This window comes from Phragmites australis, chromosome 2 (assembly GCF_958298935.1).
Source record: "Phragmites australis chromosome 2, lpPhrAust1.1, whole genome shotgun sequence".
Classification (NCBI taxonomy): Eukaryota; Viridiplantae; Streptophyta; class Magnoliopsida; order Poales; family Poaceae; genus Phragmites; species Phragmites australis.
Window position 1 is genome coordinate 33,575,006 of NC_084922.1, and position 12,875 is coordinate 33,587,880.

Genomic DNA, 12,875 nt, shown 5'->3' on the forward strand with positions numbered 1-12,875 from the left:
GAACAATACTGATGAACAGTGATTTTAGATGGCAGTCGAAAGCTCGGAATGCTCGTGGAGTGGCAAAGAAGGAAAGAAAGTTAAATCTGATAGCAGATTAGGAACTTCAAATTTTTTGATGGCATAAAAGAATAAGTAAAATTTTCAATGACATCGAAGGAATGGCCTTTACTTTTAATACTCAAATAATAATATAATAGATTGCTAGCTGTCTCTGAAAGAAGGAAATAGAAGGAGATATAAAGGGGCAAAGAAAATCGCATTTGGTGTGTTCTCCGTTGGCGGGCCGATGAATCGTGCAGGGCTACAACTTCGGGCCACCGCCAATCGCACGAACATATTACTTCCTCCCGGCCGGCCTCCCCACTCCAACCAAGACCCGCCTGCGGAAGCCCAACCCATGGCTTGCGAAGCGAAGAACGCACCGCCTCGCCCTTCAACCCGGAGGCGGAAGGGCAAACGAGCCATCCCCTCCCACGCGCCGCCGACCCAAGCGGCCGCCGCTCCCTCCACCGTCCCCGCAGCCGCTATGGAGGCCGAAGCGGCCACCCCTGCAGCCACGAACTTCGTCTACGATGCCCTCCCGGGGCTAAGCTTCGTCTTCTCCCCGGAGGAGCCCCTCGACGCCGCCGCCGAGAACCGCCCGGCCCTCGCCGCGCAGGAGGAGGACGACGCGACCACGACCTACGCCGTATTCCGCAACGAGATCACCGAGGCCGGGGACGCGCTCGCGGGCATCCCCGCCGCGGACTTCTTCTCGCTCGACGTCTCCGCCGCCGTCGAGGCAGAGCCGGATTCCCCGCCGGCGGTGGCCGCGGCGCTTGCCGCGGCGGCGGAGATGCCCTCGAGCTCCCGCGCCGCCAAGGAGCAGCCGGCGCAGGGTTCGGAGCGCGCGTGGTTTAGGGGAGGGAGGCGGTTCAGGAGCCCCATGCTGCAGCTACACAAGGGTGAGGATTTTTATTGGCTGCTTTACGCTCAGTGAATTTCTGTTGCATGCTTGGTTCAGTTGTGTAGTGTTTATGCCTGAGTGAATGGGGAAAGGAAGCGGCTAACGGTTTTGATGAGATTGGAGCGTGACATTTTGAAAGGGTACACTGTAATTTGTAGCATGGTTCGGCTTTGTACTGTGCTGTTCCGATTTAGTTTCCCATGAGAAGAAATTTGGCAGTGAAAAGGAATTTCCTGGGAGGCAGTTTGGGTTTGGAATCGTTTGAATTTTGTGGCTTGCTGTGTCAAAACTACCGACCCAATTTAAGAGCTTTAGCTCAGTTGTGGTGTCTAAATTACTGATGGAGCGATGTGATCAGAGATCAAGAAATGAAATGTTACAGATTGAATAACTTGAGTTGCTTGGAAACTAAGGTGTAATGCATGATAGGGTCAAAAGCTGTGCAAACCGTACCAAGGTCTATGAAGCTGTAATCTATACTTGATAGTTGATACCCACATGAGGCTCTCTGCACCGTCGACGAATAGGCAATGTTAGTGAAATCCTTTGCAGTTACATATCATACAAACACAAATGATGATTAAAACTAACTTGTAGTGGTCTTCATGTATTTTTGACTTAGAAGGTATTAAGAAACTATTGTGATGTCAATCAATGCTTTTTGTGGTTGTAGTGGAGCTTATTTTTAATTGGAAATTGTTAGGTACTGTCTCGAAAATCAATCTGATATTTATCTAATAGTCCAGCCATTATATTTAGTTGATCGGGGCCAGCAAATCACATATACTTTTAGGGCTTGAATTGGTAGAACTTGAGATCAGTAAAAACTCACAGCTGTATATATGGTTTCAAGATGAAGAATTGATTGATCTGAAATATTGTCTATTTGCTGCAGAGATTCTTGACTTCTGCGATTTTATATCACCTTCTGCTGAAGAGCAATCTTCACGGACAGCTGCTTTGCAAGCTGTCTCCGATGTTGTCAAACATATATGGCCTCAGTGCAAGGCATCATAACTCTCTCTCTCTCTCTCACACACACACACACACACACACACACACACACACTGACTTTGAATTTTGATCATATAGCTGCGAGCCATTTGGTGATTCCCAATTTTGCATGGCAGGTGGAAGTCTTTGGATCTTTCAGAACAGGGCTCTATCTACCAACAAGTGATATTGATGTAAACATTTTCCTTTCTGTTTTCCCATTTGCAGAAAAAAGCAACAGAACGGCTAGATAGGTAGACCAAAAAGTGATGTATGTTGAGCTTAGTTCTAGCAATATTAAACTTTACTCGCCTAGGTCAGAAGGACATGCTATGTTTCTATGGACCTATGTTCACCTTTTAATTGCATTGGCTAATCTTGTAACAAACTTGTACTTCCCATCTTTCACCTGAAAACATATGGTCATGTATCTTCTTTTCATGGTATGCCTATCTTTTTTATCTGTTTAAGTTCATATTTGGATTGCTGCGGCAGGTTGTAATATTTGAGTCCAGGGTTAAGACTCCTCAAGTTGGCCTATATGCTCTGGCAAAAGCTTTGTCTCAGAAAGGCGTTGCTAAAAAGATACAGGTCCTAATTCTGACCCTTTTTTAATCTATTATATAAGCCAGAATCTCTGAAAGTTTTTTTTCTGGTTCATAAACTAGTCATAAGCCATGACAAGAATTTCTAGAGAAGAAAAAAATGTTTCTTCCCCGATGAAGGAATGACAAAATTGTTATCCAGTTGATAAGCACAAGGGATGATGAGTGGTTACCCAATAGCCACCAAATGCCATTGTTTGGAAGCTATCACCTCTCTGTTCTGCAGTTGCCACTTTGTCAACCAATTATATACCAAGTCGCTTATTTTGTTAATGTACCATTGTTTTTCTTTTATGACAGGTAATAGCAAAGGCTCGTGTGCCAATTGTCAAGTTTATGGAGAGAAATAGTGGAATAGCCTTTGACATCAGGTTAAATTTTGTTTACTCATTTAGTCAAACCAGTATTTCATCCCCCCCTCTCTGTGCCAGTAGTTCGGTACTTTGTGTAATAATATCTATTTTCTGTTCCAGCTTTGATGTGGATGGTGGGCCGCAAGCAGCAGACTTCATCAAGGTACTTTTTCAAATAAACTAGCTACTCCTTTACAGAAGGCAGCATGTACTCGGTTGAAGCTAATCTGTGGCAGATGATTGCTTGTACTTTGGCTCACCTGATTTTCCTTTGGACTCTAGACGATTATCTTTTCCATTTTGTGCTGTAGGATGCTGTGAAAAAGTTGCCTGCTTTAAGACCTTTATGTATGATTCTGAAGGTTTTTCTGCATCAAAGAGAGCTCAATGAGGTACAATTCAACTGTGCCTTGCTGCACCTTTCTTAATCCAAAGGTGGCTATTTAGGATTGTCTGGTTGACCCAGATTTCTAATGATCATCGCACTCTTTGGTAGGTCTATACAGGTGGAATTGGGTCATATGCTCTTCTCACGATGCTGATAACACATCTACAGGTGAAATGAGTTTTAATTTATGAGCTGCAAGGCTGTATCCTGTATGATTTATCTAATATTTGAAAGTTATAATCCTTCAAAAAATGGTTGAAAGCTATAATGCAATAAGGTGGTTTTTATGATATATTTGAGGTTTTCCCTCAAAAAACATTTATGGTATTCAACAAATTGAAATAGATTGCTCAGCTATAAACACATTTAACAAAACTATTTCAACTGCATTACATTTCCCTCGTTGTGTCATTATTTACTTATCTAAAGTCAGCAAGTTATTTGTGAGCTTGATGATTCTTTCTTTCTTGTAAATTATTAACCACTCTAAGTATTAATTCTTTTTCGTAGTTGGTCTGGGGAGGGAAAGGTATTCTGGGGTATCGTCAGTCCATGGAACACAGTTTGGGGATTCTCTTGGTAAGCATTACTTTTCTTAGTATCAGATAGCAATTTAATGTTTTACACTCAGAAGAGTTTCATATTGGCTTACCACATACCGTGAGCTTTGTAGTATATCCTACCTTTGGAATTCTTGTTTCATTCTCTTTGCTACTCCATTGGAGAAACATGGCATTTCTTTTTGTGATGGTTGAGAAATGTGAAATGATGGCAACCCTTTATATGTGATTTATTTTCCCACCCTTTTGTGGCAGGTCAAGTTTTTTGATTTTTATGGGCGCAAATTGAACCATTGGGATGTTGGGATATCTTGCAACTCTGCAAGGACCTTTTTCTTGAAGACTGATAAAGAGTAAGACGATGATTTGCTAATTGGCCTTATGTCAGATAAATATACTGACTGCTGTCACTGTCACTGGCTCATTGCTCAATGTTTTTGTTCAAATGTACTTGTTTTCCATGTTACCCTTTCCTTGGGCAATGCTGCGAAGCTAGCAACATCTCATTTTCTTCTAGTTCTGTCATTGTTTTAAAAATACATTCTATTGTCTGTTGTAGACTGGTAAAAAAAAAATTGATCTGTGAATTTCGTTAATAATTGAAAAACTTGTCAGGTGTAGCCGTGTTGTTCACACCTCAGTGCCATCTGTTGTACTAGTTTATTTCTGCTGTTTACTGATCCTATTTTAATCTACTTTTGTAGCTTTGTGAATCTTGATCGGCCACATCTTTTAGCTATCCAGGACCCCATGGTAAGATCTTTGTCCCTTCTATTTCACCTATATTTAACTTGAGCGTCTTCAGTAGAAGTGGATTTACATATTGATTATTGAAATTGTGATGGTCAGGTACCAGATAATGATATTGGGAAGAATTCCTTTAACTACTTCAAGGTAATTGCTCTACCAAGTTTCTACCTATCTTTCTGCTCTCCATTGTCTATGCTATGGACGCGATACCTGGAATTATTTGATGCTTCAACTCATTTACTATTTCATAATGCTTATACTTTCTTATGAATAATTATTCACGAAAAGGTCTTATCTTACGTCGGTTAGTTCTTTGCTTGTTCTTCATGACAATTTGCTATGGAATGTTCCTTTCATGGTGTTAATCCAGCCAAGATTGGCCATGGTTGGTTGAATTGGTCACAATCTGATACTACACAGTTCCTTACTGGAACTGAAGTGTTATGGAATATAGGCGCAGTAGAGCATGGGATCAAGTTATAGGTAGGTTACCTTTTTAATTAGGAGATAAGTTTGGTATTTTAGGATTTGGTTTGTTTAGAGATAGAACCAACTAGGAGATAGAGTTGGATTTGGTTTAATAGTTGGATTAGGATTGAGACTCTTTAGTTGGCCGGCTATAAATAGTAGGCAATAACTGTGTATTAGAATCAAACAAGAAATAAACAAAGTAAAGATCAAAGCCTAATAATCAGGGTGATCTAGTTATCCCAGTTACCATCCTCAAAATTTGGTATCCAGAGTCTTGTTCTTGCACCTGTTTTCCATGTCATCGCCGATGATCCTGTTGGCCACCACGCCACCGCTAGTTCCTTGCTCCACGCCGCTGTCGATCCTGCACCGCACGCCACCGTTGCCACCACAGCCGTCGTCGCTTACTCGCCAATCGCTGCTGTATCCCCAACAGCCGGCCTGCACCCTCATCATGGGTGACGATACCTACACCATAGAGTTTCTCGACAAAATGATGGAGAAAGTTGTCACGAAGGTTGAAGCAATCGAGGCTCGTCAAACTAAAATGGGCGAAAAGTTTCAGCACCAATGCAGTGAACATGCTGCCACCACCTGCCCCAACGATCACATTAGCACAAGTCGTTTCGCCACTACCAGTGCCGCTTGAAGCACTACCATCTGCTCTCGTGGCCACAAATCCAGAGCCTATCGTAGTGCTACCAATTCTTGTTGTCACATGCATGGAGGTAGAGGTAAAGCAGGAGGCAACACTACTTCCATCTGTGACGTCACTGGACATCAAACAACCACCTGCTACTTCTGCTCTGCTGTCAATTGCATTGCCGGTGACAAATGTCTCATTCTCAATCCAGTTGTCCTTAGCTGCTACAACGGTGTCTATGCTGAAAAACAATGATGATATCACCTCCATCCTTCACAATGTGGGCGTGTTCAAGAACTACAAGGAACCTTCCAAGAACATTAGACTTAAATCAGCATGGGTTGCAGCCATAGCCACCACCGTAGCTCGAGGATGAGTTGTTTCACGGCGAGGAGGGAAATGTTATGGAATATAGGGTGCAACGGAGCATGAGATCAAGTTAGGAGATAGGTTACCTTTTTAATTAAGATATAAGTTTGGTGTTTTAGGATTTGATTTGTTTAGAGATAGAATCAGCTAGGAGATAGAGTTGGATTCGGTTTAATACTTTATTGTATTAGGATTGAGACTCTTTAGTTGGTTGGCTATATATAGTTGGTAATAGCCTATTAGAATCAAGCAAGAAATAAATGAAGTAAAGAACAGAGTCTGATAATCAGGGCGATCTAGTTATCTCAGTTACCGTCCTCAATAGAAGCATGCCATTTCTTTCAGTAATTAATGGCCCAGAATGGCATTTAAACTTCCAAGACTTGGTTGTAAAAATCCATCTGAGCTTCTCGTAGGGCATTAAGAGTTTGACTACTTTCACGATTAGTGTTGGAATAAATATGCTGGTTCTCTTCCAATTGGAGCCAAACTTCTTTAAGCAACTGCTATAGATACGGTACAGAATAATTCACGTCCATCCAGTCCCTTTTACCCATAGGGTGCCTTTGACCTTTTCTCTTAATGGAGTTCCAGTTTTTTTACGCATTATCTTCCCTGGAATTTGAAATATATATTAATGGACTTGAAGTGCATATGCATTTGAGCTATGGTACAACTTCTACTTAAGAAAGCTCGTTCATACTTATCTCTTGATGAAGAAATCTTTGTTCTTGGTTCAGGTTAAATCAGCATTTTCGAAGGCTTACTCTGTGTTAACTGATGCAAACTTGATTACAAACTTGGGGCCTAATAGGAGCATTCTGGGTACCATTGTCAGACCAGATTCGGTTCTCCTTGACCGGAAAGGCTGGAACAATGAAGAGTCGATAGCTGACATGTTAACAGAACCCTGGGAACCGGTAACCCGACAGTTTGACAGTGAGAATGATGCAATGTATAATTGGCATATGATAGATGATGAACCATTGCCCAGAAATAGTCAATCCACATCTGAGGACACTAGTTTGTCACCATTGCAGAAAAGGAAGTCCTCCAGATCGAATCAGAAATCACATAAAAAGGTGAAGGCCGATGCCTCAGGTAATAATGTTGCAAATGGCTTCAGAGAGGATAGAGTGCACAAGCGGGGAAAAGGATTGGCACAAGGTGAAAGATTGCATTATAGCGCAGGAAGCGGCAAACGGAGAAAAGGACCAAGGGAGTATGACAGATTTACAAATACACTCCCACAATACACCCACGTTAGTAAGTGGTGAGTTATAGGTGATTACTAACAGTGTGGTTTCGGAGATCCAACAAAATTTGGCAGGGAGAAGATGATCATGCTACATTATGCCATGCATGCCGAATGTCTAAGTTACCAAGAGCCTTTTCGAAGCTGCACTATAATATTCATATATATTTTTTTTATCTATTTGATTGCAATCCTTTTCGAGATCGAACTTGGATTTTAGTTATATTATCTGGATTGCATCAATTTTGCAAACTAGCTTGTATTTTTATTTGGTTAGGTATCTGGTTGCGATAGAAGTTCAGACTTCTCCGTTGAACCGATCACTGATGTGAATCATATTCCGTTATATGAATATGCCGAGTGTTGGCCTCAATCCATTATATGACACCGCCTTGACTGTTTGCCTCAGTCACCGAATTTTATGTTTGAAACTGGTCACTTTGTACCAGCGAATGTACATGAATTTGCAGTGCATTCTAAAAGAAAAGGTACGGGCATAAAATCACGGGCAGTGAATTCAACTGTTAAATTTTCTACCAATTAAATCTTTCTTCCGGTTGAATAGAACGCTCATCTTATTTTTGCGAGTTAAAATGTAGTAGCGGTTTTTGAACTTTTCATGCTATATTATTTAGGTTCACGAATTTTGAGAACACATTTCTAAGTTATTAATATTGTTAAATTGTGTCAATCAGGTCTACCGGTTCACAGGGATCTTGATACTTACGTGTCAAACCACGAGGTGACTGCATGGCAAAGGTGGTATAGACGTGCCTATGTGGCTACATGAGCAATGCCACGCTACTCGCACACCCGACACGGCCTGCGTGGCCACTGGTGCCGAACAACACCTTGGTCATACATGTCATCCAGGAGCAGCGAATCCAGCCCATCGCCAAGTGCCGCCTTCTACCACGATAGGTTGCTCGCCGTCTCCACCAGCGCTAGCTCCGAGTCAGCCTTCCTGGATCTGCGCTGTAACATCCCAGTTTTTAGCCAAAGTTCAAATTTAAAAAATTGTTCAAAAGAGATCATTTCAAATCTATTTCAAACCAAAACCTCAAAATCTTTTTTCCTTTTCTCCTCTTCTTGGACTCAGTCCACCTCCTTCTCTCAGTCCAGTCCACTCTTCCTTTTCTTTTCATTTTCCTTTTCCTTTTCCCCGAATCGTTTCTTTCTTTCCTCTGGCTGGCCCATACCTTCCTCCTTTTCTTTTCCCATGGCCTAGCTCATCTTGGCTCTCTCTCTCTCTCTCTCTCTCTCTCTCTCTCTCTCTCTCTCTCTCCCCCGCGCGCCAGCCCAGCCCAAGTCGCGCCCCTTTTTTCCTCCTCGCGACCAGCAGCAGCGGCAGTTCCTACTCCTGCGCGTGCTCCAGAGCCCCGACAGCCTCTGCTGCCCTCCTATCGCTTGCTGTGCCACCCTCGCCGACCGTGTCTCTAACCTCTCTACAAGGTCACCATGCACAACACCGGTGAGGAGCGCACATGGCCGCCGAGGACCGCTCAGCGTATGGTCAACCAAAGGCCACCGTTGCTGTGCCACCCTACCTCCTCTGCTCCCTCTCCCTTTCTCTCTCCCTCGCTCTCTGCGCAAGCATGCGCGCGAGGCCACTGGCACTCGTTGATGCTGGCCCCGCCCTTTCTTAAAGCCGCACACCACGCCGAGGTCCGCCGTGAAATTCGACCAGTTGCCGTGCCTCCCTCTCTCTATGTTAACCGACAGGTGGGCCCAGCTGTGGCGCCATTGCCCCCCTCGAGCTAGAATGGGCTGCCTCAGCCCATAGGCTACCCAGTAGTTGATGAGCCCAGCTGAAGCCCATACTCAGTGCAAAGCCCACATACACAATAACCTTTCTCTTTTTCACAAAAATCCGATTTTTCTAGAGAATATTCCCCCTTTTTCTTTTCCCGAATTAATTTTTCAACCAACTTCAGAAGCCCATATCTCCTCCGTTTCAACTCTGATTTTGACGATTTTTCCACCGATATTCATCAAAATTCAAATCCTATATTTACATTCCAGTTTCATATTTATTTCAAATTTATTTATAATTTATTTAATTTTGTGTTTGTGTGCCACGTTTTAGAAACCGGAGAGTTCGTGGAAGAGGATGAGGAGCCGAGAACGCATGGCTTCGAGCAAGACCCTCTCGATGACTTCAATGAAGGCAAGTCCCAATCCGTTTCCCTCGTTGATCATGTTGAACCCAGATTTTATCACCATAACTCATTGTAGCCACTTCCCACCAATTAACTGCATGAAGTATTGCTGGACGACTTATTTTAAACTATTGATTTAGATATGACCTACTATAGACTAGATGGTCTGTTTGTTATCAACATGATTATAACCTTGTTAGCCCTAGGACTTTTGTCTCAGCTAATGTACTTATGCTTAGACGATTACCTTGTTACTAGTATGCTTAGAATGGTAATCTTTACTGGTACTTCATGCTCAATCACAAATAGCTTTTCGAAATGCGTGAAACTTGGTGCCTTGGTGTTGCGTGGGTTGTGGGATGGGAAGACTTGTTGGACAATGATAATAACTGAGAGCCTGTTAGAGCTGGGGCAAATCAGGGTTCCGTGGGGAATGCCTTGTGAATTTGGGTGCTGCTTGTGTGATAGGCTCAGTGTGGAGATGTTTGCCTTGGCTCGATTAAGGACCGGGTTGATGTGATGACCTACCTAGTCTTTACCGTACATCCACTTGACACTGTATGTGGTAGAGCTTAATCTAAACCTTGCAAGCTAGTCTACTGGTCGTCCGGAGGCAGGAGTGCAACAGGAGGCTATGGAGCAGGTGCAAGCTTGGTGACCTGATTGGAGGCCTAGTTAAAGGTCAGAAACCCCTAGTTAACTCCTGTAGGCAGCTAATGAGATGATGCTTGGGCGGGTAATGGCTTTGTTGAGTCGCACTACCACGATAGTGGTATATTGTCAAACTCAGCTTGTGGGTAAAGTGCACCACTCTACAGAGGCAAAACTATTCAAATAGTTGTGTCCACGGTCAAGAACAAACTATGGTTCAGTCACAACAACTAGCATGGGTTATGTGTGTTCCTTGGAGTGTGTGTGGTCAAGGTGCACCCTTTTTGGAAAATAGGTCTAGCAGTGTGTTGTGGGTTGCTATGGACGGAGTGTTTAGCAACATTAAAAATTGGGCCCTGGTGACCTTCCATCATGACTGGAACCTCCCTTCATTTAATAATGCTGATATAATGCTTTCACAAAACTTGCCTTATGAAAAATGAATGTTTGCATGTGTAAACTTGGCAATTCTGCAAAAGTTAACCATACAACTTTATCCTTGTTGATACAATATGCATGTATTTTTACCCCTTGCTGTAGGGCAAGGGTTGAAACTTGCTGAGTACGTTTGCACTCACCCTTGCTTTTGCTTTCAAAGGATGACCCAAACTTCACTAACACAAACGGTGAGGCTGACAGGTAGACTTGGTCATGTCCGCACCCGAGTTGCCTATGGAGTGGTATGTTCATCATGTTGTTCCTGCTGTGCTCTCTTATGCAGTGGGCTATGCTATTTGTGCACTGTTGTGTAGTGCTCTATGTTTTACTAGTTTGGTGGAGTTATTTCACCATTCACTTTGTTGTATGACAGTGATATCATCTGTTGTAAGACTCTTATTTGACAACGACTGATCCAGGGACTGGTATAATAAAGGTTTTAAGCACCGGGGATAACCATGTGCGCTTCAGGACGTATTAGAGCCATACTTGGCTATAGAACGAGATCTTAGACCTGGACATTGTAAATTCTTAAAAACTATGCTACAAAAGCTTCTTGCACTTTTCCCTTCTATTGAAAAAAAATCCTTTTGACAAGTGCTGTCCTTCTGTTCGCAGTTCGAAGATCAAGGTTGGGTAACCGAGTACTGTTTGGACATCCCTGGTTTCCTAAAGGTGTTGTACGCCACCATGACCAAGCTGGGTATCATGGAACACCCAAAGTACGTTGGCAGAGAGTTTGAAGAATACGATACCAAGCGTTGTGAGGTCACCATCTACATTGGAGCTAGTGAAGACCACCCTGACAAGAGGTCATGGAGTGTGACCACCACATGGTTTAGGTTTGCTAACACCTACCAAGCTTGTTGCTCGCAAGGCTCTGCATCACCTCTCCCAGACCTACGAGAAGCCCATAGGTCATACATCCATAAGGTTCTTCCCCCCAGTGGAGAGGAATTGTCTCACTTGGATGGAACATATGAATACTCCGGAGGGCCTAGGAATGCAAGAAAGTGACCTGATCGTGGTGGCCATGACACGCTACCTATTGGCCCTTGACGAGCTATACGATCAGCAGGCAGCAGAGTTAAGAAGGTGCATCCACCGAGCCGAAGAAGCTGGGAGGTCCCTACATGTCCAGCTCGCAAAGCTAAAGCTCAAGCAGCAGAAGCCGGGAGTCGCATCTTAGTAGCCGAAGAAGCAGCGAAGGCGATAGAAGAACGTCACAACAGGTTGATTAGTGAGGCCTACCTCACTGGTCACGTCAACAGGAGAATCCTCCACCTCCCTGGCATGGGGGGACGCCCAGTACTTGAAGAATTTCCCCTCTATCCCATCGGAAGCATCAAGAGGAAGTTCTCAGAGGCAGTTCCTGCTTCACCATCGCCAATGCCCCAGGAAGCTACTAGCGCAGAAGAACCTCTCCCTCTGACCCAGCAGAATCCCGACATGGATGAGGATGATGACTACACTCCCCTTAACCCGCCTGATAATCCCCTCCCAAGGAGAATCCTAGAGCTTTGGAAGAAGTGGGATGACGCCTCGTGGTCCAATCTTAGTTTAAGTCAAGTTTATGTACCCCCCTGGTGCATCGTAGTCGTGTGTAGTAAGCGCCTGTGTTGTACCCTTCCCTCCTTGAATAATCAAGTTTGTTGTGTGTTTGTTTGCCATTGAGTGTGTTTTCTCTTGTGTTCTAGCAAGGCTTGTAGCCTTGTGATCTTTTTTTGAAAATCTTTAAATGCTTTAAAAAAACAACAACCTAGTCTCCGGTTTCAGCTTATGCTCCTCTTCCCTCTTGAGTAGATGGCACCCAAGAAGTCCGCTAGAATCCAACAGCTCAAGAGAAGTGCAGGGCAGAAGAGGAAAATCAAGATGAAAGCGAAGCGGAAAACCAAGGAGGAAATGAGCATGGTCAAGGACTACCAGATCCTCCTGTCAATAACTTGGTCGCAGTTATGGCACAACAGACACGTCTGTTAGAAGCCCTAGCTAAAGAAATTAATCAACCTCGATAGAAAGCATAAGGACTCCCCAGCAAGAAGGCTGAGTTTGTTAGGATCAAGCCGCCCACCTTTGAAGGATCTGATAATCCCATGGACGCTGATGATTGGTTGAGGAACATTCATAGGAAGTTGGATGCTATCAACTGTACTGGAAGAGATAGAGTTCTCCTGGCATCCCACCAGCTTGCTGGTACAGCTTTAGCTTTATGGGATAACTATTTTGAAGCTACGGACAATGTCGAAGCTATCACATGGGAGGAGTTTGTTGAAGAGTTCCGCTAGTACCAC

General features: G+C 43.7%; 1 protein-coding gene across 1 annotated transcript; it reads left to right on the top strand.

Moving 5' to 3' along the window:
• The first annotated feature begins 369 nt into the window (after window positions 1–369).
• On the top strand, window positions 370–7,716 carry LOC133908454 (uncharacterized). The gene is made up of 13 exons (XM_062350490.1): window positions 370–947; window positions 1,845–1,957; window positions 2,080–2,136; window positions 2,438–2,533; window positions 2,848–2,918; window positions 3,021–3,063; window positions 3,212–3,292; window positions 3,397–3,456; window positions 3,799–3,867; window positions 4,104–4,201; window positions 4,553–4,601; window positions 4,698–4,742; window positions 6,822–7,716. Exons 1-13 carry the CDS (start codon window positions 401–403, stop codon window positions 7,356–7,358), a joined length of 1,866 nt encoding a protein of 621 aa, XP_062206474.1. The 5' UTR covers window positions 370–400; the 3' UTR covers window positions 7,359–7,716.
• The last annotated feature ends 5,159 nt before the right edge of the window (window positions 7,717–12,875 follow it).

What these genes read in the sequence shown, in the direction of transcription:
- LOC133908454 (XM_062350490.1), top strand. Translation starts at nt 401, where the DNA reads ATGGCTTGCGAAGCGAAGAACGCACCGCCTCGCCCTTCAACCCGGAGG. An exon ending in GCGTTGCTAAAAAGATACAG is followed by an intron (nt 2,534 to 2,847) that starts GTCCTAATTCTG and finishes CTTTTATGACAG; the next exon opens with GTAATAGCAAAGGCTCGTGT. An exon ending in TGCTGATAACACATCTACAG is followed by an intron (nt 3,457 to 3,798) that starts GTGAAATGAGTT and finishes TCTTTTTCGTAG; the next exon opens with TTGGTCTGGGGAGGGAAAGG.